At 41.3% G+C, this 24,089-nt stretch overlaps 1 protein-coding gene across 1 annotated transcript in view; it reads left to right on the plus strand.

Annotated features, from left to right (window-relative positions):
* LOC136863679 (uncharacterized) overlaps positions 1–16,363 on the plus strand; it is a 30,006-nt gene extending 13,643 nt beyond the window's left edge. Inside the window, exon 2 of the mRNA XM_068226519.1 lies at positions 16,307–16,363. Within this exon, the coding sequence (XP_068082620.1) occupies positions 16,307–16,363 (57 nt within the window). The remainder of the gene's footprint in view (positions 1–16,306) is intronic.
* Positions 16,364–24,089: the final 7,726 nt, after the last annotated feature.

Genomic DNA, 24,089 nt, shown 5'->3' on the forward strand with positions numbered 1-24,089 from the left:
GGTACTACCTCTGTGAAATACACTACTACAATTTTCGATAGATACATATTACTGCGGAGGTGAGCTGGAGGGATGTTGCTTAGAACTGGAAGGAATTGAGTAGGGGCGCACTTAACAATCGCATTATTTTTTTGATTTCAACATAACTCGTCCTGATGTGAGGACTACCTACAGATTTTAATGGGAAAGAAAAATGTTTTTGCTGTGAGCTTGCATTCGGGAGATAGTGGGTTCGACCCCACCCCCTGACTGTCGGCACTGAAGATGGCGTTCCGGGGTTTCCCATTTTCACACCATGCAAATACTGGAGATGTACCTTAATTAATTCCACGGCCATTTATTTCCCACTCCTAGCTCTTTCCTATCCCACCGTCGCCATAGGACCTATCTGTGTCGGTGCAACATAAAGTAAGTTGCAAAATAAAACTTAAAAAGTGTTTTCACCAAATTCTACATCATCCTTCACAGTAGAAGTCTTTGCTGTAAGACATGCTTCATTATATTGTCGCTGTTCGGGCAAAAGGTTATATCTCACAATGCTCTTCCCATCCATCATTAAGAATGGTCACGCCTCCCGGCCACATATCGATGGCCTTTTTTAAAAACCTCGTATGTCCCAATGCTCTTCCGACTTCTAATATTCTTTAAGACTGCTAACGCTTCCCAGGCACATATTTATATACAGTCCATCAGAATAATGTTCATTGTGTTCATTTTCCTCTGCTGTGTTATAAAGGGAAACGAAAGTTAAATACATTATACTGTAGGAGTGCACAAATTCTCCATGCAAACAACATCCATAAAATACGGTATGATAAGATCCTTTACACGATGGTGCAGGAAAATGAACAAAACGAAAATTGTCCTGATGTGCTACATAACCATATGTGACTGGGAGGGGTACCAGACTTTGGGGAAAAAATGGACAGAAAAGGAATTGTCAGATACGCGGTATTGTTCCTCAGTTGACGATATGTGGCTGGAAGGCATGACCAGTCGTAAAGAAAATAATGGATAGGAAGAGCATTGTCAAGATACGTGTTGTTAGAACTAGACTATCGGTATCAAATATTCAAACACAACGAAAATACTGACCTTTACTGACTATTATGTGCTTCTGTTTTGGTTGATAGTATAGTTTGCTGTGTGTGTATGTGAAGATACATGTATTGGGACTGAAATAGTGTTGATTCGTCCGTCAGAGGGGGACGTTAGGCTTGAGCAGGCCCCTTGGTGTTATTCGACAGGAGCAAGTTATGTGCCAACAGTGGATTTCAACTTCTCCCTACCTCACTAACATCGTCATCGTAGTCGGCCATGGGCGTCAAAAATAAACATAAACCGGGCCATACACCACTAATCAATCAATCAATCAATCAATCAATCAATCAATCAATCAATCAATCAATCAATCAATCAATCAATCAATCAATCAATCAATCAATCAATCAATCAATCAATCAATCAATCAATCAATATTATCTGAATGAGCGTGTTGTGGAGAAGAAACTTTGGACAGGGATTTTCGTCTTCCGTAGTGCAGGCGAGAACCAGGTGAGTGGGAATGGGTGGGACCACACTAACAGTATGCCAAAGTGGACAACTTTTAAATAGCAAGTCGTATTGATGTATGCGGGTGTGAGTCATGAACCGACTGGCTCTTACGATGCAGACCATCTGGTGGACTCCAGGGAGTTTACGATCAGTCCATTTGTGATGATGATGATAATAACAATAATAATAATAATAATAATAATAATAATAATAATGTTTTTCCAACTCTGTCCCGTTTTCTTAAAGGCTCGGGTATGAAGTGACATGAATCTTTGTAGCGAGTTTTTACGACCGGATGAATGACGTGATATATCGATGGCGTAGTTCTAATACGACGCATATGACAGTAGTGTTCCTATCTATTATTTTCCTTACAATTGGTCACGCCTCCCAGCCACATATGGATAAGCAGTCTAGCAGAGCGATTTTCGTTGTGTGAATTTTCCTATGCGCCGCCTCTGTGGTGTAGTGGTTAGCGTGATTAGCTGCCACCCCCGGAGGTCCGGGTTCGATTCCCGACTCTGCCACGAAATTTGAAAAGTGGTACGAGGGCTGGAACGGGGTCCACTCAGCCTCGGGAGGTCAACTGAGTAGAGGTGGGTTCGATTCCCACCTCAGCCATCCTGGAAGTGGTTTTCCGTGGTTTCCCACTTGTCCTCCAGGCGAATGCCGGGATGGTACCTAACTTAAGGTCACGGCCGCTTCCTTCCCTCTTCCTTGCCTATCCCTTCCACTCTTCCCATCCCTCCACAAGGCCCCTGTTCAGCATAGCAGGTGAGGCCGCCTGAGCGAGGTACTGGTCATACTCCCCAATTGTATCCCCCGACCAAGAGTCTGAAGCTCCAGGACACTGCCCTTGAGGCGGTAGAGGTGGGATCCCTCGCTCAGTCCGAGGGAAAAACCGAACCTGGAGGGTAAACAGATGATGATGATGATGATGATGATGAAATTTTCCTATGCTTATGTGTATAGGAAAATGAACTTTATACATTATACCGTGGAAATGCGTAAATACGTCGTGCAAACATACATTCCTACAGTACGCCATGGTAAGGTTTACACGCCAGTAAATCTATCGACACGCGGCTGACGTATTTAAGCACTTGCAAATATCACCGGACTTAGCCAGGATCGAACCTCTTCTTCTGGTCATAATTTTCAGACATTTAAGACTAAATGCATAGAAACAATCCCCATGGTGCAACAGCCCCGAAGGGCCTTGGCAAGCCAAGCGACCGCTGCCCGGCCCAAAGGCCTTAAGATTACGAGGCGTCGTGTGATCAGCACAACGAACTCTCTCTACCGTTATTCTTGGCTTTCTATACCCGGGGCCGCTATCTCACCATCAGATAGCTCCTCAATTGTAATCACGTAGGCTGAGTGGACCCCGAACCAACCCTCGGAATCAGGTACAAATCCCTGACCTGACCGAGAATCGAAGCCGTGGACATTGGGTAAGACGTAGTCACGCTACCTCTACTCCGCAGGGCTGACAAAGACTAAACACATACAAACGTTAAAGTTTTGAAAACATTTTTTGTTCTTTGGCACCGTTTTCATATTTCTGTTCTCTGAGTTGAGGAACTCGACGATGCTGTAACATCTACATTGACAATGAAAACTAATACAGGGTGTTTCCAAACATGTGGAAGTAATGGGGGGGGGGGGGTGTAAGCGTTTGGGAGTGGATTAGTGCACCCTAAAATAACACAAGTCCATATATACTTATGCTCTAGCGTCGATGTTTTACGTGTTACAGACTTTCCCACCTTGTACGGGAAGTATTGGTAATAATAATAATCGTATGGCCTCAGCTACATTTCAATTTGACGCCATCTGCTCGTCAATTTCGACGTTCCGTTTTACTCTAGGCCCACTAGATGGCAGACCGAGTAAACCGAAACTATCTTGGGCGTCTATGGCTGAGATTTAATGAATTTTGTCGGGTAAACACCAAATGTGTCACCAGACATCGTACGACATGGAGTGTCGAATGGACTTTTTTCCGCCCTTCAAAAATCCGACTACCTCTGCCGTGTTTGAACCCGCTATCTTGAGATCCGGAGGCTGACACTCTGCCACTGATCCACAGAGACAGCTAGTGCTGGTAATAGGCTTACCACGCCTGGTACATCCCGTATCGAGTCCTTTAAATGTCCAACACACACCTGAAACACAGTTGAACACACTGCCCCATTGACTGCCGAACACGTTAGAATACTCCAGACATTGTATGTGTTCGATGGCAACCTTATTCCATGCGCAGGCATAGAAAACCAAGATCCGTAACGGCATCCCTGACTACAAACGTAATCCTAAATATGAATTATCCCTTAAATACACTATATTGTAGGAGTGCGTGAATACGTCATGCAAACATACAGTGCGGTTCTTTAAGGTTCATTTTTCTTTACACGTGTATGTATATATGTATGGATGTATGTACGTATGTATGTATGTTCAGTGCTCATCTCGGAGGCTGGTTTGGACCTCAAAAGCTCCGCCGTCAGCCGTCATAGGTGGCTCAGGCATCTGAAGTGGCATACTGGGAAAATGAGGAGTGAGGTAGTTTCCCGGTGCTTTTCTCACTGAGCCAGAAGTTGCTGTTACATCTCTGTCTGCCATGCCCACTGATATACCTGCACCAACTGACCCTATGGGCAACACACCATTCATAACAGGGACTCGTTGCAAAAGGAATGGCATTACTAGCGTCATGCATACCTCGGTCACTTTCAGAGTGTCTAAGACAAGGATGAGACTGAGACAGCTCAATGAAAGTAACAAATTTGTTCTATCCCACACCAGAAGACATAGTGCACTGTAAACACTAGATCTTGCCAGCATACCTTTACACATATGATGGACTTTCCTCCCAGGAATTAACCTGGTAATTTGTTTTTTGTTTTGGCTGAGTGAAGCTCAGGGCCATGTGCACCTCCGGAAGTGAAAAATATTTCCTTAAATTTTTCGACTTCCTGACTGGAAATGAAACCCACATCCTTCCCGGCTAATCGAACACGCCTTTACCTCTTCGACCAAGCAGCCCCTACGAAGGATAATTGCCTTACAATAAATCATCCCGTGATACATTTACATTTTGACAGATTTCTTTACTGTCCTTACCCTTGCAAAATTCACTTTCAACAACACATAATAGTCCATAAGGGCGAATAACTGATAACGACAGTGGTATATCACTCAGCTGACTTCCTGCGCTCTTAAGTAGGCCGCTGATACCAGCCCTGTTCATGGAACACTTTCAACGAATTCAGGTCACTTGCTTTCGCGGTATCGTCCTACGCAGACGTAGTATAATATACAACATGAAATGTTTCAAAACTCTTAATGAGAACGCGGAATATATCTTTATCCAATTTCCTATTGGGTGCTAAGTCTTCGCAGTATGATGAATGCCTCTGTGTTTCGACTTTTCGTCAGTCAGTGAACACGAGATGAAATTCAGAATTAATTTAAATGTTCTTCTTCGTATCCTTGCTGGCCTTCATCCATGAATGTGGGGTTGGAACTGTATACTAATTCGGCCCAGTTTTACGACCGGATGCCTTACCTCACGCCAACCTTATGTGGAGAGATGTAGTCACTATTACACGTATCTGTAATGGTGGGCAGTGTTATCCTATGTGTCAAATGAAGAGGTGTGTATTACGACGAACATAACACGCAGTTTAGAAGCTAGGCTAATTAACCAGACGTGGTTAATGTTTCTGACCTATCCGGGAATCTAACTTTCGGCCCTTTGAACCTAAATACACTACGATACTAATTCAGCCAGGATGCTAGACTTCTGTAAGACGTCTCTCTTGCGACAAAGGCATTTTGTTTGATGAATGTTTAGATAATCCGACATCTTAACACATTCTCTTCAATAAAAAAGTCCTAGACCTTCCTCTGGATGGTTTACTCTCAATGTAACCTTCATCTAAAATAAGTAGATGGTTTCACTTTGCTTAATAGGATCCACAATCTCGTTTAATGAAATTTATGTTTTGTTTGTACATGACGAAAATGATTTAAGTTCGACTAAAAAAACTTCTCATACTCATTGACTCGATTTTTGTCTCTATGAATGATTGTTTGAATGCCACACACATGCTTTTAAGAAGCTCGGCATATGCTTTACAATTCTGTTAACTTTCATGCTAGGATGATCAACTTTGCGTTATTCAAAGGAGGTAAAGACCTAAGAAGAGGTTCAAATGATTTATTTCTGATATTCGAAAACTGTGAGATTTATTTAGAAACGTTTCGAACTAAACTTATTTAAAATTTATTTTGACCGAGCGAGTAGCTGTGCGGTTTGAGTCAGGTAGCTGTCAGCTTGCGTTCAGGAGATAGTGGGTTCGAACCTTAATGTCGGCAGCCCTGGTGGTGGTTTTCCGAAAGTTTTCCATTTTTACACCAGGCAAATTCTGGGGCTGTACCTTAATTAAGTCCACGGCCGCTTCCTTCCCACTCCTGGCCCTTTCCTATCCTATCGTCACCGAAAGACCACTCTGTGTCGGTGCGATATAAAGCAAATTTTAAAAAACAAGAAGTAATTCATGTTTCAAATGTTCATGTCATCACTGTAGTGCTTGCAGCAAGTACTGGTATAGATATATGAAACTAGGCGTTTACATGTTGTCTACTTTTTTTTTTTTTTTTTTTTGCTAGTTGCTTTACGTCTCACCGACACAGATAGGTCTTATGGCGACGATAGGACAGGGAAGGGCTAGGAGTGGGAAGGAAGCGGCCGTGGTCTTAATTAAGGTACAGCCCCAGTATTTGCCTGGTGTGAAAATGGGAAACCACGGAAAACCATCTTTAGGGATGCCGACAGTGGGGTTCGAATCTACTATCTTCCGAATACTGAATACTGGCCGCACTTAAGCGACTGCATCTACTTTTTAAAAATATAAAGATTCTGATATTTATAACTGTTTAAAACAAAATAATTTTTATCAGAAATGTTTCAACTTTCCACCCATTTCTGTTTCATCTCTCATTACGTCAAGATGATTTAACATGTCTGTTCGGTCATCAGCCCAGAGGCTGGTTGGATCCTCAAATAGCACCACCGAAGGCTATGCAGTTATAGGGAAACCGCAAAAACCAAACCGATGGCAGTGCCCAAATGAGGCGTACTAGGCAAGATGAGGAGTGAGGTAGTTTGTCATTGCTTTCCTCACTGAGCCAGAAGGTGCTACTGCAGCACGACTGATCCTATGAGCAACACCTTTCATAACATTCGACACTAGTTGTGCCCCAAATGTCATTACTCAACACCACCCATACCCCAGCAGCTTCCATATTGCCACAGCCATGGATGAGACTGGGACTTTGGTGGAAGCTACACTTTGCTCTGGCCTGTGCTAAGAGACGGATACAAAAATACTGCATCCATCAAGAAATGGCAACAGGCGGTTGATTTAACATACGGCAATGATACAGCTTTCAATAAAGAAGAGAGCAAAGAGCGGAAATTTTACAAAACTAATTAAGTTGGTAGATTGAGCGTACCTTTATATGGTAAGTATTGCTTTTAGCGGGAAAATGTACAAGACCGACTTTAATGGAGATATTACTTGATAATTTTATTCTACTGTATACATTTTCTCAATAGAGTAAATATTAAGAGAATTTCAATTAACGAACTGCATGGGATTCCGAGAAGCCAATTACTGGCAGATCTTCAAGTTATTAGTGCTCTTCTGAAAAACTCTAGGCCTTACGGTGAAAATGTTATGGGTGAGAAAACAAAATAGACTATCTTAACATCAGTTCTCTGTTCTGGAACTCAAGGAGGCGACCGAGCTAGTTACAGAATAATAGAGGATTGTGGAGGCCTTCATTTGATTCACAGAGAATTGCGGACTGAACTATGAAAGGTGTAACATTATTTAATGAAGATATATGTATGTATATAACTACTGTTTTTATTAGGAAAAGTTGTATATGAGAGTTTTACTTTCAGAGTGGCCACTACTTTGTCACAACCGATACAAAAGAGATGCCTCCTTAATATTTCTACAGTACCTCGCTTTAGTCACCAGTATTGTGTAGAACCACTTTGTCTTCGATGCGCAAGCCGTAATATACTTTCCGCAGCGTCCATTATTATTATTATTATTATTATTATTATTATTATTATTATTATTATATCTGTTAAATTTTTTATACCGGCCGAGCTGGCCGGGCTATTAGAGGCTCGTGGCTGTGAGCTTGTATCCGGGAGATACTGGGTTCGAATCCCACTGTTAACAGCTCTGAATATGGCTTTCTGTGGTTTCCCATCTTTACATTAGGAAAATGCTGGGGCTGTACGTTAATTAAGGTCACGGCCGCTTCCTTCCAAATTTGTCGGTGCGACTTAAAGCCACTAGCAAAAAAATATCATGTAAATTATAGGGATGGTGAATATAGAAATGGCATAGTGCCAAGTTCACGATGACAATAATATTACAATATTAAATCATTAGAGCCTCCGTGGCTCAGACGGCAGCACGTCGGCCTCTCACCGCTGGATACCGTGGTTCAAATCCCGGTCACTCCATGTGTGATTTGTGCTGGACAAAGCGGAGGAGGGACAGGTTTTTCTCCGGGTACTCCTGTTTTCCCTGTCATCTTTCATTCCAGCAACACTCTCCATAATCATTTCATAGCTTTTATTAGTCATTCATAAATCACTTTGGGAGTGGCGACCCCAGTGTAATAACAGCCTATATATGGTTCATTCATTACATCCCTGATCTGGCCAATGACGTGAAAACAAGTTGTAGGTTTTCATTTTCATTAAATCATTAAAATAAATTATTGGATAGGGTATTCTAAACATTTACCGTACTTGTTTACAGTCCTGTAAATCGACCCCTCACTGGCTTCATATTGTGCTTATACACAATCATCGTATTTACGTAGAAGCATTCTCTTCATAATCCGGTATTTACAGAATGTGTTGTACAAATCTCCACGCACACGTCGGGATCACCACATTTACTCCAGCTAGGCCGACTCATTCTCTCCTGCGTACACTATCACACATTTAGAAACGCGTAAACAATTTTTATTTTATTTTGCAATTTTCTTTACGTCTCACCGATACAGATAGGTCTTATGGAAACAATGGAATAGGAAAAGACTAGGAGCGGAAAGGAAGTGACCGTGACCTTATTTGCCTGGCGTGAAAATGGGAAAAGACGTAAACCATCTTTGTGGCTGCCGGCAGTGGGATTCGAACCCACTACTTCCCGAATACAGGTTCTATAATTATTTACACGAATGGTTCGAGGGCAGAAGCGAAAGTAGGCTGTGTGTTCATTGTTGATAATATGAGGTTTCCTTTTCCTCTACCGGAAACCTGTAGTGCCTACACAGCAGAGATTTATGCTATCCTTGAAGCTCTGCGATACGCGCTGTCCAATGAACGTTGGCACTTTCTGCTGTGTACTTACTCCTAGAACTCGTTACAATCTATTGTCGCATGTTCCCCGCTGCACCCTCTGGCGAAGACAGCGTATTATTTGTAAAAATATGATTTAATAGAGACATTAATTAACACAGATTTTTACAGGGCTTATTGTGCTGTGTAATTGCTGTGTCGGTCAGTTACTTCACTCTGCTTTAATCAAATCGGATTTCACTGTTTTATTTGAGATAGAAACTGTCTCTCTCCATTCTCAGTCTGTTTACCTGGAGGATATTTCCGACCCCGCTTGGGAACAGAATGAAAACTGGCGCCGGGACAATCAAAGCAGGCGAGGTGACGGACCGTGTTATTGGAGCATACTCTGAACTGCCCTTACCATCCGTCGTATATTACTCGAAATACCTTTCCACTACCTTTCATCTTATCCGTTTTGTTGCAATTTACATAAAATTACACATATCTCAGAATCTGAAAAGAATAATTGTTTATATAGCGAGTGGTACAACTGCTCCTATTCACGCAGTTTTATGCAACCCGCAGATTATTCCTTAACCTAAAAACATTCACCTTGGCGTCCGGCTCCATGGCTAAATGGTTAGGGTATTAGCCTTTGGTCACAGGGGTCCCGGGTTCGATTACCGGCAGGGTCGGGAATTTCAACCATCATTGGTTAATTTCTCTGGCACGGGGGCTGGGTGTATGTGTTGTCTTCATCATCATTTCATCCTCATCAGGGCGCGCAGTTCACCTACGGGAGTCGAATCAAAAGACCTGCACCTGGCGAGCCGAACATGTCCTCGGACACTCCCGGCACTAAAAGCCATTTCATTTTTCATTCACCTTGGCTACTCAGGCTTTCTATAATTCGTTTATTCGTGTCAACGAAATCAACATTAACGATAAAATACCGAATGATGGAAGAGAATCGTGAAAATTCTGTATCACAGAAACTTCATGTACAGAGAATATGATGGCTGAATGATTAGAAGGTGTGTTGATATAACGTTGGCACCACACTACAGCTCGTGACAGCCGAGCTTGCTTAAGTTGGAGGAGCAAAGCGGTGGCAGTTAGTCGGAGGTTCGAGTCCTATATAGGAATAATTTTTTATTTCGTTGTTAAATGTTCGTGTGAGTCGCGTTTTTGAAGACAACTCTAAATCATGATCAGTTCCCATGTTAGTTTCTAAGTAGCTCTTAAAAGAGGTATTTTTGCAGTAAAATGAGCTATTACCGACAGAAGTGCAATGGGCTTGTGCATGCCCTTTCTAGTAATGAAGGAAAGGTTCAAAACAACCACCTCTTTCGTTAATGCATATCTGAGCACGGTAGAGGTGAGTCATTCTTGCTTGCTGCAACGTATGTGGTGGAACCTGCTTTCCACTTTGGTGTAAAGAATACTAACTTATGTGCTGCTTTATGTGTTTTTCGTATGAAGTCCAGTCGTTATTCGAGTCGAACGTGCGCAGTTGCTTGGTTGAATGGATGTGTCATAATGTTGACAATAAGTGCAGTGCGTTTCATTCGCTGTGTCCGTTTGCCATATGCAAGTATCATGTTGTTATTCCTTTCTGATATATGCTTTTTTTAAGGTGAAAAGTGACTTATGAGACTTAAGGAAGTTAAACCTTAATAAGTTAAACCTAATTACGAAAGCCTTTAAGAGTAAAACAGTAAAAATAAAAATCTCGTAGCTAGATTCGAACTCTGAATCTGTCAAAAATAATCACACGCTGGATGCGATTAGTATCATGTATCCACTCCAGGTGACGAAGAGTAGGTTTCGTAATTCTGTACTAATGGAATAATATACGCTATCGCTTCGAAACTGATCCATTATGTTAAAGTTTTGAAATCGAATGTGCAGACAGGTTTAACTTGCTGCAAACACCACAGTATGATAAGAATCATGTCTCTCTTAAGCCCATTCCCCGTGCTTAGAGTATGTACCTATTGCTAGGTAAAATTAGTCCAGCATAATTTTTCAGGTGGTATTCACAATCGCTTTGTACGTGGTCGGTGCTTACGTGGCGATAATTATTATTTATATTTATTATAACTTCCTTAAAAGAATATCTGAGACTCAGAAAAGTCATGTCTTCGTAAAGGATGTTTAGAAGAGTACGACCGGGTGAGTTGGCCGTGCGCGTAGAGGCGCGCGGCTGTGAGCTTGCATCCGGGAGATCGTGGGTTCGAGCCCCACGGTCGGCAGCCCTGAAGACGGTTTTCCGTGGTTTCCCATTTTCACACCAGGAAAATGCTGGGGCTGTACCTTAATTAAGGCCACGGCCGCTTCTTTCCAACTCCTAGGCCTTTCCTGTCCCATCGTCGCCATAAGACCTATCTGTGTCGGTGCGACGTAAAGCAACTAGCAAAGAAGAGTACGAAATGAAAATTTAAAAATGCGTGACTCACATACATCTAACATGCTTTACCTCTTCAGGGACAAGTCATTTTTCTCTGTATTTTGTTGAGGAATATTTGAATGGTAGGAAATAAAAAAATCAACAGTTTGTCACAATTTTTTTTTGAAACATAGATGTTACACGCCCAATTTTCCAACTTATCCAGTTTGTGTGGTTGTAAACAAATTCAGAGAGGAATCATTACCCTAAAAATGTAATAGCCACATATGTGCCAATTTCCCTGAAGAGGCTAATACCGCGCAGCTACTTCTTGCGTGAACGTCTAGATCTTACAACTCTGTATTCACGAGAAGAACGAAAGTTCTCACTTCGTAAAGCTACTGATGTGTTACAGCCTTATGATCCAGTTATATGACTTCATTGAGCGCTGTAACGGTAGTAGTTACATGGGGCAAGCTATCACATCTGCTGTACAGCATTTGCGTGCCATAGATTATAATATACTGTGAAAAACAAGTTTCTCTCAATTTCGATGTGATGAGACTGCAGAAATTGGCGGTGAATTGTCATGGTTGTAATTGGTCCTAACCTATCACGTTTTCTATTATAACGTGACCACACTTTTCTATAAAAATGGCCTGTTGAACCAACCAGGGGCGCAATTCTCTACCGACAGCTAAGTGAGGAGCTATGGTTGTATTGGAGTATTGGACTCCGCTCTACATATAATGGTACAGTGTTTTTGAGATGGTCCTCACTTACTGCCTCTTCTACCGTTTCTGCATTGTGCAGGGAAGTGTATATCGGGCTAACTGCACATAAAATTACTGCAAGATGTTGCGCAAGCTAGGACTAAGAGACATATAATTTCTAGCTGGTTGCATATGTTTGGGAAAAAATAGGAGCAGCTGTACAGCCCGATATTTTTGTTTTGTTTTCGAGTTTGGCCAACTATGGACCGCATAGAACTTAAGGCTTCTTGGTCTTTTTTCCCTTCTCTTACCAGAAGCACTTCATTATTTCGCTTCTCATCTTTCTCCCCTTCGGAAATGATCAGTTTGGGTCTCCTCCATAGTATTTTCACTTCAAATTATTTTATTTTTACTAGGATATTTACAAAATTGCAATTTCGGCATGAAGCGAGTCATAGTATATGCAAAATAGGCCTATGCAATAATTCCGAATTATTTGTGGTCGATATTACAGGCGGATTCGGCCCAGTTTTACGGTCGGATACTCTTCTTGACCCCAACTCTATGTGGATACATTTTGTATCTCTGTGTTAGGCTGATGTTCGAATCCCGGTCGATCGTTGGTTGAGATTGTCATATAAAAATCACGATGCAACAGGACAGACCTCTAGCCGTGTGTCTCGGCGAAAACCAAAAGGAACCTAGGTGGCTGCAGCGACCCCGGAAATAATTGGGATAAACTTTATTTTTAATTTCGTGTGGCTATTTCTAGCCGAGTGCAGCCCTAGTAAGGCAGACCCTTCTATGAGGGTGGGCGGCATCTGCCATGTGTAGGTAACTGCGTGTTATTGTGGTACTCAATACTTCCGAGCCATTGGAATGAACCAACATAGGTTAAAATCACCGATCCGGCCAGGTATCGATCCAGGGACCCTCTGAACCGAAGGTCAGTACGCTGATCATTCAGCCAACGAATCGAACTATTGGGATAAACTGAAGAAAAGGAAAAATATATATGGCCTCTGCTACCGTGTGCGAACACCATTTGACACAATTTGGGCTGCCTCTTCGTCAATTTTGACGCTCCTTTACAGTCCACCAAATGGCAGAGAAACCGGAACTCTGTTGGGTGACGAATTGCTGAGTTAATGTTGCCGGCAAACTGTGAATGGAAGACCACATTTCGACGTCGTACAATACTAGTAATTTAAGAAAATAATGTATCATCAGCTTTAGTCTACGTAAGTGTGTAGCTGTGAACTTGAATTCAGATTATAGTAGTTCCTCACCACCGCACCATCAGCAGCTCTGATGATGATTTTATGCTGGGGTTGTACCTTGAATAAGGCCACGGCCGTTTCCTTTAATGCCCTAGCCCTCTCCTATCCGACTGTCACCAAACATCTACCTGAGTTGGTATGACGTTAAAACGCTAGGAAGGAAAATTAAAATAAACCTGTTCTTGAAGTTACAGCTCAGGATCTCATATCCACCCTGGTCAATTCTATAAAGAAATATGTTATCCGAGTTACCACCTAGAGGTGTAGTCAAGGTTAGCGACCTGACAATGAAACAAACTGGTTTTAATCTCGATCACCTTACCTGATCCAAATTCAACCAAATCCGATAAGTTTGTTGGAAGAAGTGGCTAGGTTTCCCGCTACGACACTAGCGTTGTTTTTCAAGCTGTGGAGCACACTGTGAGGCGGTTGTTTTCTAGTTAATTGTGGTGAACTGCGTGATACATCCTCGCAAGATTATAATAATAAAGGGACTGTATGTCCAAGTATAGTGAACACCAATATCTTTTTCTACACGTGTAATTATTAATAAACATATTTTCATTTTCGGAGACAACGAGGTGCCGGAGTTTTGTCTCTAAGGCTTCTTTTATTTGCTAGTAAATGTACCGACAGGAGGATGACGTTTTTGAGTACCTTCAAATAGCAGCGGACTGAACCTTAAATACAGTATAGTGCTGGAGTGAGTAAATTTGTCGCGCAAACACACCGGCGTCGGAAAATGAACACAACGAACACTGTTCTGATGGATAGCATATCCATTATGTGGCTGGGAGGCGTGACCACGCGTCAGCTCGTAATCCACTGCAGGGCATCTCAAACGCCCAAAATCTTACGCGTGCAAACAGCGGAGCAGAGTTCCTGTGCACAGTGCATCGCTACCGCTCGGCTCGGCTCGGACCAACGCTTCGTCTCTGGGCTACTCGGCTAAGCTCGGCTCAACTCGGCTCAACTCAGCTCGGATTTGGAGCGCTACAGAGCAAGTGAGGAAGAGGGAGACAGGGGGATCGAGCGAGACAGGCGTGGGGAAAGAGAGAGACAGCGCTATTGCTCCAAATCGAGGAGTGGGGATCTGCACTCTGGTCAACCAAGCTAAGTCGTCTTTTGCACCGTGCACAGTGCATGCACCAGGCGCATGCACCCTGAGAGGCCCTGATCTACTGTCTTCGAGCTGAGCAATGGTCGCACGGTTGGCCAAGACCCAGCAGGGCTACAGCATCATGAGGTATACCACAAACAACTAAATGGATAATATTAAATTTTTAAATAACTGAACATTGAATCAGTGTCGCAGAAAATTCATTCATAGTTCCCGAGTTAGAAACACTCTGCTCCCCTCAAAATTTGTTGTAAGCAAAGGACCATTTAATTAGTTCAGTGATCTTACGGTAGGCCATACCCGAGGCGTACTGTAAGGGATGCATGTTTTTCGTCCAGGGATTTTAACCAACAATCATTAATCACTGATCTGCATTTAGGGCTGTCTCTCAGGTGGCAATTAAGATGACAGCAAAAATTTCAGCAGTTAGATAGGTACCAGGAAGATCTCGGAACGATTCTCTTTGTAGACCCTGCCTCAAGGAGATTGAAACTCTCGTGCATATTCTGGGATCTTGTCCTCTTGGTGAGCTCTAGACGAATACGCGTCATCATAACATCCGCTCGTTAATTGCGACAACGCTGAAAGACCATGGTTTCCAGGTATGTGAAGAGGTTCATGGCTTAGCGGACAACGGAAACCACAGAAGGATCGACATCATTGCTTTCAAGAATAAGAAGAGGGGTTACATCATCGTCCCCACAGTTCGTTTTGAAAGCCATAAGTCACAACACTCAGATGTCAACCTCGAGAAGAGGAATATTTACCTAACAACAATTCCTTACTACAGGGAGAAATACCACCTAGAGGAAATAGACACAGTGGGTCTGATGATAGGAGAAAGGGGAACAATTCCCACTCTTGCTGCCAATTTTTGGAAACAGATGTCTCTGCCAGTTATAACAAAACGTTACGGGAGATTGCCATCATAGCCTTAAGGGTTTCACTGGTAATTCTAAGAAATCATTGTTACAATTAGGTTACTATCAAAATGTCTCAAGTATATACGTTGTCGCAAGACAGACTCTGAATGAGAGGAAGTATTTCATAAAATAAAATATCAGTTGTTAACCTATTCTTTCCATCATTTCAAATAGCTTCGAAATGTATCGAACATTTTCCTTAATAAATTCGCCGCTGTTCGGGCAAAAGGTTATATCTCACAATGCTCTTCCTATCCATTATTTTCCTTAAGATTGGTCACGCCTCCCAGCCACCTATGGATATACAGTCCGTCAGAACAATTTTCGTTGTGTTCCTTTTCGTATGCTAGCGTGTAAAGAAAAATGAACCCTAAGTGTATTATACTGCAGGAGGGCGTAAATAAGTCATGCAAACATGGAGTGTGGTACGGTAAGGTTTATTTTCCGTTACACGTAAGCATAGGAAAATGAACACAACTAATATTCTTCTGATGGACTAAATATCCATGTGTGTCTGGGAGGCGTGACCAGTCTTAAGGAAAATAATGTATAGGAAGAGCATTGTGAGATATAACCTTTTCTCGAACAGCGACGAATAGTTCCAGTCCCTAATTCCTCTTCCTATAAATTAATATTTGCTCGATTTTTGAACTGAGGGCTGGATCGGGGAACACTCAGCCTCATATGACCAGTTGAGAAGATGTCTAACGCGAGTGGTAGTGTACTCGGTCGCGAACAGGCTGGGCAGCGGTCGTTTTGGCACGCCAAAGTCCTTAGTGAGCTGTTGTATGTATTTCTGCCCCTCAGTCCTGCTTCATGATACGGGGTCAGGGATGAGGTGAGATGAATTGATATGGCATGTTTTACGACCTGAATGCCCTTCGTGACGCCCTTAATGAGCTGTTATGTCAAGGGTTTATTTATTTGTTGTTTGATCTTACAGGTTCATGAATGCGACAGGTTTAACATTGGGGAGAAAAGTCGCTACACCTTCCTTTAAGATTGACCATACACTACCTCCTCCAGAATATAACTTCCTATTTTACGTAAAATGTCTGCTGCGTTTCTTTTGTAACTTATGAAGAGTTACAATTGATCGAAATGTAACTTGTGTTCACTGCTGTCATTTATCACGGCACCCTTTTCTGTTGTCCAGTCCAGAATTGTGAGATGTTATATTACTCTTCCCCTCGACCGCAGACCGCGGGTGTCTCTAACCTATCACATGTCTCTGTTAAGTTACCAAACAAAGTCTGTTGCTCGTAACCCACTGGCCAGCTTTTGCTGTCATGGTGAGGCAGTATATCTTCCTTAACCCCAGCCGTTCTCTTTCTTACTAGCAAGGAACTCCCATCGGCTGAAGTTTATATCCTATTATGCGTAACTTTTGGTCATCAATTTTGTTTACTGTTGGAAGAATCCACAATGAGAAATATTATTCTCTCCAAACATTCCCATTCCCGATCAAGAAAGCCAAGAATAACGTCCGAGTGGAATAGTCGTGTTGACCACACGACACCTCTTAATCTGCACGCCTCCGGGCAGAGCAGCGGTCGCCTGGAAGGCCAAGGACCTTTGGGGCTGTTTTGCCGTGGGGTTTGGAAACATCCCCATTATTCCTTCATATATGTGTTGAAGAGGATGATTAAATGCTTTTTAGAAACAATATTATCTTCGTACGCTCATTTTGGACAAAAAAGCGATATCAAAAGTCGAAGCTTGCGGGTTCGATAAGGTAACGGGCATGGCCGTCGTGAATCAAAGCAAAACTAAGCCATCCCCGAAAAGGCTTTTAAGGTCCCTTGAGGAGTGGATGGTAAAATTTTCCACCATCCCTAAACTCGGCGCTGACATGTAACTGGTATAGACTGGTTAGCTCTACGTCCAGCCGCCTTTACATCCAGGCATTAACCTGGTACTCATTTCTGGTGTAGGCTGAGTGAACTCAATGCCATGTGCCTCTTCAGATTTGAAAATCTCATTTCTAAATTTTTCAACTTACTAACGGGGAATGGAATCTACGTCCTTGCAGGTGAACCAATTTTTAAAAGACTCCTTTTGACAAATGATTTATGTATATTGTACTATATTAGAAATAAATAAATAATTAAATAAATAAATAAATAATGAAAGAAATAAATAGAGAAAAAAGATTGTTCATGAGTTTATTTGAAGAGTGCAAGCCTTATTCGGGTTGTTGGTTGCTTCCTGTGTTGTATCTCAGCGAGTGGATGATGGGATAACTGCCTGACCCGGTGTTGTTAATAATAATAATAATAATAATAATAATAATAATAATAATAATAATAATAATAATAATAATAATAATGTTATTGGCTTTACGTCCCACAGATTTGTTTTACTGTTTTCAGAGACGCCTAAGTGCCAGAATTTAATCACGTAGGAGTTTTTTAACGTGCCAGTAAATCTATCTACCGACAAGTGGCTGACGTATTTGACCACCTTCAAGTACCACCGGATTGAACCAGGATCGCACCTGCCAAGTTGGAGTCAGAAGGCCAACGCCTCAACTGTCTGAGCCACTCATCCCGGTTATTTGCTGTTGTTGGTTATGTTGTGATGAAGCTCATCACAGTTACATTATTACTTAGTTGACTGGATTTCAATTCGCAAGCGTTCTTCAATAAACTTCGTTGTTATGGAAATAGTTACCACACCGAAAAGAAAATCCCCACATACCCCCACCAAGAAAACTCTTCCGAGGCAAGGAAAGAAATGAATGTGCCTTCAGGAAATATAATAAAAATGTCAGTTCTTGAATGGCTACTGAAACATATTCCACGAGTAGAAGGCGCGGAAAGAAAGATAGTTATAGTTATTTTCTAATAGGGAGCCGTGTAGAATTGAGTTCAGGCAAGAGAAAAGTTTGAAAACTTAGCAGTAAGGTATACTGGAGAATTTATTATAGAACAATCTATACTAGATTGCTTCTACACCTCTAATTAACAGAGAAATTGTCTTAAAGTGCATAAATTTCGAGTAAATTATAATTCTGAACGTGGTGTAATGTCACGCTCCTGACGAGGAATTGTCTATGCGGAACACGCCCAAGGGAGATCAACTCCTCCATCTAACAAGACGCTACTTACGTAAAGTAGGTTCATAATTAATAACACAATGGAATAAGGGAAGGAACTGTTAATCTCTTTGCACTACAGAATGTTCCTGAGTGATGAAAGTACACAGGGTGTTCGCGGAATGAGTACAAATTTGACAACATATATTATGAACGTAAGTTTTCGTGGCTCATTGTATTAACATAAAGAAATAAAGAAATAAATGAACTGGATGAAAGCCACTATATATATATAAATTTATTAATAATAAAGCCAAGCTTTCAGCCAAATTGCATTGGCTTTATTATTAATAAATATATATAGTGGCTTTAATACAGTTCATTTATTTCTTTATGTTAACATATATTATGGTTGTTTATGATTGGATTTTTAATATATCTAACGTGAAAATAACAATGTTCATGGAAAGAAAATTTTCAGCCCGAAGAGCAGATGTTTTTAGTTTATATATTATTGAAAAATAATGTTTACTCGGAGTGAACATGGTTTTATATTATCCATAGCAAATGAACTACTCACCATTTCTGTAAGTGGGCTGAATAGCTCAGAGGGCTAGCTTTCTGAGTCCAACTTGTCAGAAGTGATCTTGGCCCAGTCCGGTGGTATATGAAGGAGTAAAAACGTCACCCTCATGTCGGTATATTTATTCCTGCGGGACAAAAATAATTGCGCTTCGGTGTCTCCGAAAACCATAGAAATGAAGTTAGTGGAAGGTAAAACCAATAATGTACGTGGGTTAATTTCGCTTTTGCGCAATGCTAGTATGAAACCTATGTCTCATATCAATAACCCTCGTATCTAGTTACATGTCTGTCTGTCAGGTCAACAGCCCAGGGTCTGGTTGGATCCTCAAATAGCAAAGGTTATGCGGTTATAAGGAAACCCCAAAAACCAATGGCTGCATCAAAATGAGGCGTACTAGGCAAGATGAGGAGTGAGGTAGTTTGCCATTGCTTTCCTCACGGAGTCAGAAAGTACTATTGCAGCACGACTGACCCTGTGAGTAGCACCTTTCATAACACTCAGATGCACTAGTCGTGCTCTGAATGTCATTACTCAGCACTACTCATACCCCAGCAACTTCCATATTGTCACAGTGAAGGTGGAAGCTACACTTTACTCTGGCCTGTGCCAAGAGATGGATGCAAAAGTACTGTATCCATCAAGAATAATGACAGCAGGCAGTTTAATTACATACAAACCCTTTTTTTACCCTGAGCCTGGCAGCATTTCAATTTCTACGTCCTGATTGGATATACTGGTTAATAGAGGAACCAAAACATAAATGCTGTTTAATTTTTTGAAGTTTTAAAGGATTCTTTTCGCCTAAACACCGAATCTGTCCCTAGACATTTTCCATGCAGAAATTGTACGACTTGGAGTGCTGAATGGATTTTTTCCCGCCTTCTAGATCCATGGACTCAGCTTGAACACGTGGGAACTGAAGTCCAAAACTCCACCACTAATTGACACAGGAGGTTTAACACCTTTGTACGTGTGTCTGACGACTAAATGACTTTCTACTGGTATCCCAAGAATGTAGAGTAAAGCTGGAGTGAAATGTGATGAATGGCTTTGGTTTTCCATTCATAGCGATGATCCCTTCCTTAAACAGAGGTTATGACTGCTATTTGTATAATAATATCATCGCTGCGCGAGCAATACCTCGTATCCCACAATGCTCTACCTATCCATTATTTTCCTTAAGAATGGACTTGCTTCTCAGCCACACATTGATATGCAGTCTATCAGAACAATGTCCGTTGTGTGTTCCTTTCCCTATGCTAATATGTAAAGAAAAATAAACCTTATTGTACCGTACTGTAGGAATGTATATTTTCATGAAGTACCTATTACGCACTCATACAGTATAATGCATTTATCGGGCGAGTTGGCTGTGCTGTTAGGGGCGCGCATCTGTGAGCTTGCATCCAGGAGATAATGGATTCGAGCCCCATTGTCGGCAGTCCAGAAGATGGTTTCCCATTTTCACACCAGGCAAATGCTGGGGATGTAGCTTAATTAAGGCCAAGGCATCTTCCTTCCCACTCCTAGCCTTTTCATATCTCATTGTCGCTACAAGACCTATCGGTGTCGGTGCGACGTAAAACAAATTGTATGTATAATGCATTTGAGGTTCATTTTCCTGTACACATGAGCACAGCAAAATGAACACACTGAACGTTGTTCTGATGGACTGCATATCCGTATGTGGCTGGGGTGTCGTCGCATTTCCGAACAGTCTCGATTGCGGACACCCTATTAATAGTCCCGATGAGCCTCGATTGCAGACACTATTTCCTACAGGTAAGCCTTCGTGAAATAAAGAATTTATATTGTACTTTTATTACTAGTGCAAGTGCGTAAAGGTTCAATGTCAGCGCCAACTGGTACTGCGTCCTCCCCCCATAGAGCAGCTTACTGCTTATTTTCGAGATAGGCCCGCCGTGTGGCTCTGCACATGAAGTTAACGGGGGGTGGGGATTCGGAAGACCCACGGATGCCATGAACCTGAATGGTGAACCGTACTCGGCCTTTAAAATAATGAAGACCTAGTCCCTTAATTAGTTTCTCTTTTTTGCTTTGTCAGAATAACTGTTTGCACATTTTAAGGAGTTTGTAGTTTTCACTACAAGTCATTTACGTATTACAGTAATTTAGGCTTATCATTATTTATCATGTATAAGATTCGTCGTGATTTTAAATACATACTGCTAATAATACCTTATTTACAACATACGTTTTTTGACCTTACATTTACTCCATTCTGAGGACAAATGACATTGCGTCGAAAAACCTTTTCTTATTGTACTTCCTCGTGCTTCGAGCAATTCTTTCATCCAGTTTACAGTACTTTCTTTTAGTTCCTTCCAAATTTAAGTCCATCCGCATAACTTAATTATCTGAATTCTCTGCTTCCAGCTTTAGACTGGTGATGAGGTCTCTTACTCTTGGGTGAGCCCTTCCAATTTACTTGATTTTGTGATTCCATCCTTCAATGGTATTTTTTGTTCTGTGTCTAAAGTTAAAACAGTTCCACGTCTACAGCCGGATAGACTCATTCTGCAGCTCTCAACAGAGGAGTCGGAAGAATTCTGTTAACCTCACATCCTATGGACCTTAACTGTGAAATCGAACCCATTCACTCTCTACATCTTAAGGCTTCAGGGAAGCATGTGCAGCGCATTTTCTTTCATTTCGTCTGATTTCTTCTTTTTCCTTATGAAGAGTTGTCATTCCTACTGCTTGAACCTTCTTCCACAGACACTGCGTGAAATGAAAAAAACAAAACAAAACATCCGTGCGTCTCAGTTTGAGGATATTTTCCCCTTAGTGCAAAAACAGCACCACTCTCAAAGTCTACTGTGAATGTCTGAGGTTTCCATTCTGGAACAGCTTGCACAATGTTTTCGGGATTTCGAATGTATGTTTACTTTTTCTTGTCTGGAGGAATTGCAAATACTACAGGAGAGATGTTAGTTTGACTTTCACTACTTCCCAGGTCCGCATGTATCGTGTATAGTTGGGCGAACTGGTGGCTTACACTATTATATCGTCGGCTTACTTCTAAAACCTCGTATGTTACAATGTTCTTCCTACTCATTATATTCCTTAACACTGGTCACGCCTCTCAGCCACGTATTTATATGCAATCCATCAGGACCTTTTTCGTAGTGTTCATTTTCCTGTGCAAACATGTAAAGGAAAATGGACCTTACCATACCGTATTGTATGGATATTGTTTTCGTGGCGAATTTAAGCACTCCTACAGTTTAGCGTATTTAAGATTCATTTTCCTTTACACACAACCATAGGAAAATGACCGTAACGGAAATTGTTCTGAAGGACTGTACATCCATATGCGGCTGGGAGGCGTGACCAGTCTTAAGGAAGGAAATGAATAGGAAGTGCATTGGGAGATACGAGGTTTTAGAAGTAAGCCGTCGATATGTAATGTCAACGAAAAACACCCTTCTTTCTAGCAACATTTCCTTAGCTAAAAAACTGGCGAAAATTAACATTCTATCATCTGTGCCGTCATCTGAAAGGAGAAAGCACTTTCCGTCAAACATTTTCAACAATTCTTAATTGAGGATGATTTCTGTTGCTAACTTCGGTTCTTTCTGCACTCCATGCTCCTTATTCCTTCCACAGTACATTGTATGTTTAATGTTTGCGAACTGAGGAATGCATGTTACATGTTCATATCCTTTATTATGCAAATTTTTAAATTCTTCAGATGAATCTGACAGTGAGGTGTTGAAGTACTAGGCTCTTCTCTAATCTGTTTCTTTGCACTAAATATTGCTCGTTTTACATCCATTTGAGTTTCATCGGGTATGCAATCATGATTTACAATTCTCACTACTTCATTACCTATAATAAGTAAACAATTAAATATTAATAATAAAATAACAAATATTTAATAATGAAAACAATTACTTTGTTTGAAAATAAATACAACCAAATTAAGTTTAAAATGTTTCTACACACTTCATGCCACGTGCAGAGAGCCGTTAAGTTTGTCAATTTGGAGATGAAAATGGGTCACAAATAGTAAATGTAATGTATTTTAACACATTTGCACGTAAAATTTTAATGAATTACAGTTAATGCTTAATAGATAGGTATGCATATTAAAATTATTAAAGTATGTTAAAATTTAGCTGTGTTACATACATTTAGTAAATAATTTTCCTTTGTATTTCTTCATTTTCTCCTTCAAAAAATCCACGTAGTAAACATCATTTTTACTACTTCTAAATTTTCTGTAACTATAACCATACAGTAAAGCACATGGCTTACCTTCCTCCGTCTCAATAAATTCCATAACAGCACAACAATGGAATTAGATGGGGAGTTATCAATATTAATGGGGCTTATGGAAGAAAGAAAGTAGAACTGGCTGAATCAGCAAAGTGGATGCATCTGGATGTGCTAGGAGTAAGTGATATACGGGTAAGGGTAGATAACGAGGAAGATATAGGACATTATAAAGTGTGCTTGACGGGTGTTAGAAAGGGAAGGGCAGAGTATGGGGTAGGGCTCTTTATCAGGAATACCATTGCACGCAACATAGTTTCTGTTAGGCACGTAAATGAGCGAATGATGTGGCTAGATTTGGCAGTTGGAGGAATTAGGACGAGAATTGTCTCAGTGTATTCACCATGTGACGGTGCAGATGAGGATGAAGTTGACAAGTTTCATGAAGCATTGACTGACGTCGTAGTCAGGGTGAACAGCAAGGATAGAATATTGCTAATGAGCGATTTCAATGCCAGAGTTGGAAATAGAACTGAAAGATACGAAAGGGTGATTGGTAAATGTGGGGAAGATATCAAAGCTAATGGGAATGGGAAGCGTTTGCTGGACCTTTGTGCTAGTATGGGTTTGGCAGTTACAAATACATTCTATAAGCATAAGGCTATTCACCGCTACACATGGGAGGCTAGGGGTATCAGATCCATAATAGACTATATATTAACCGACTTCGAATTCAGGAAGTCTGTTAGGAATGTACGGGTTTTTTCGGGGTTTTCGATTATACAGACCACTATCTGATCTGTAGTGAACTAAGTATCTGTAGGCCGAGGGTTGAGAAAGTGAAATCTGTCTGCAAACGAATAA

The sequence above is a fragment of the Anabrus simplex genome, chromosome 1, assembly GCF_040414725.1.
Source record: "Anabrus simplex isolate iqAnaSimp1 chromosome 1, ASM4041472v1, whole genome shotgun sequence".
NCBI classification, from domain to species: Eukaryota; Metazoa; Arthropoda; class Insecta; order Orthoptera; family Tettigoniidae; genus Anabrus; species Anabrus simplex.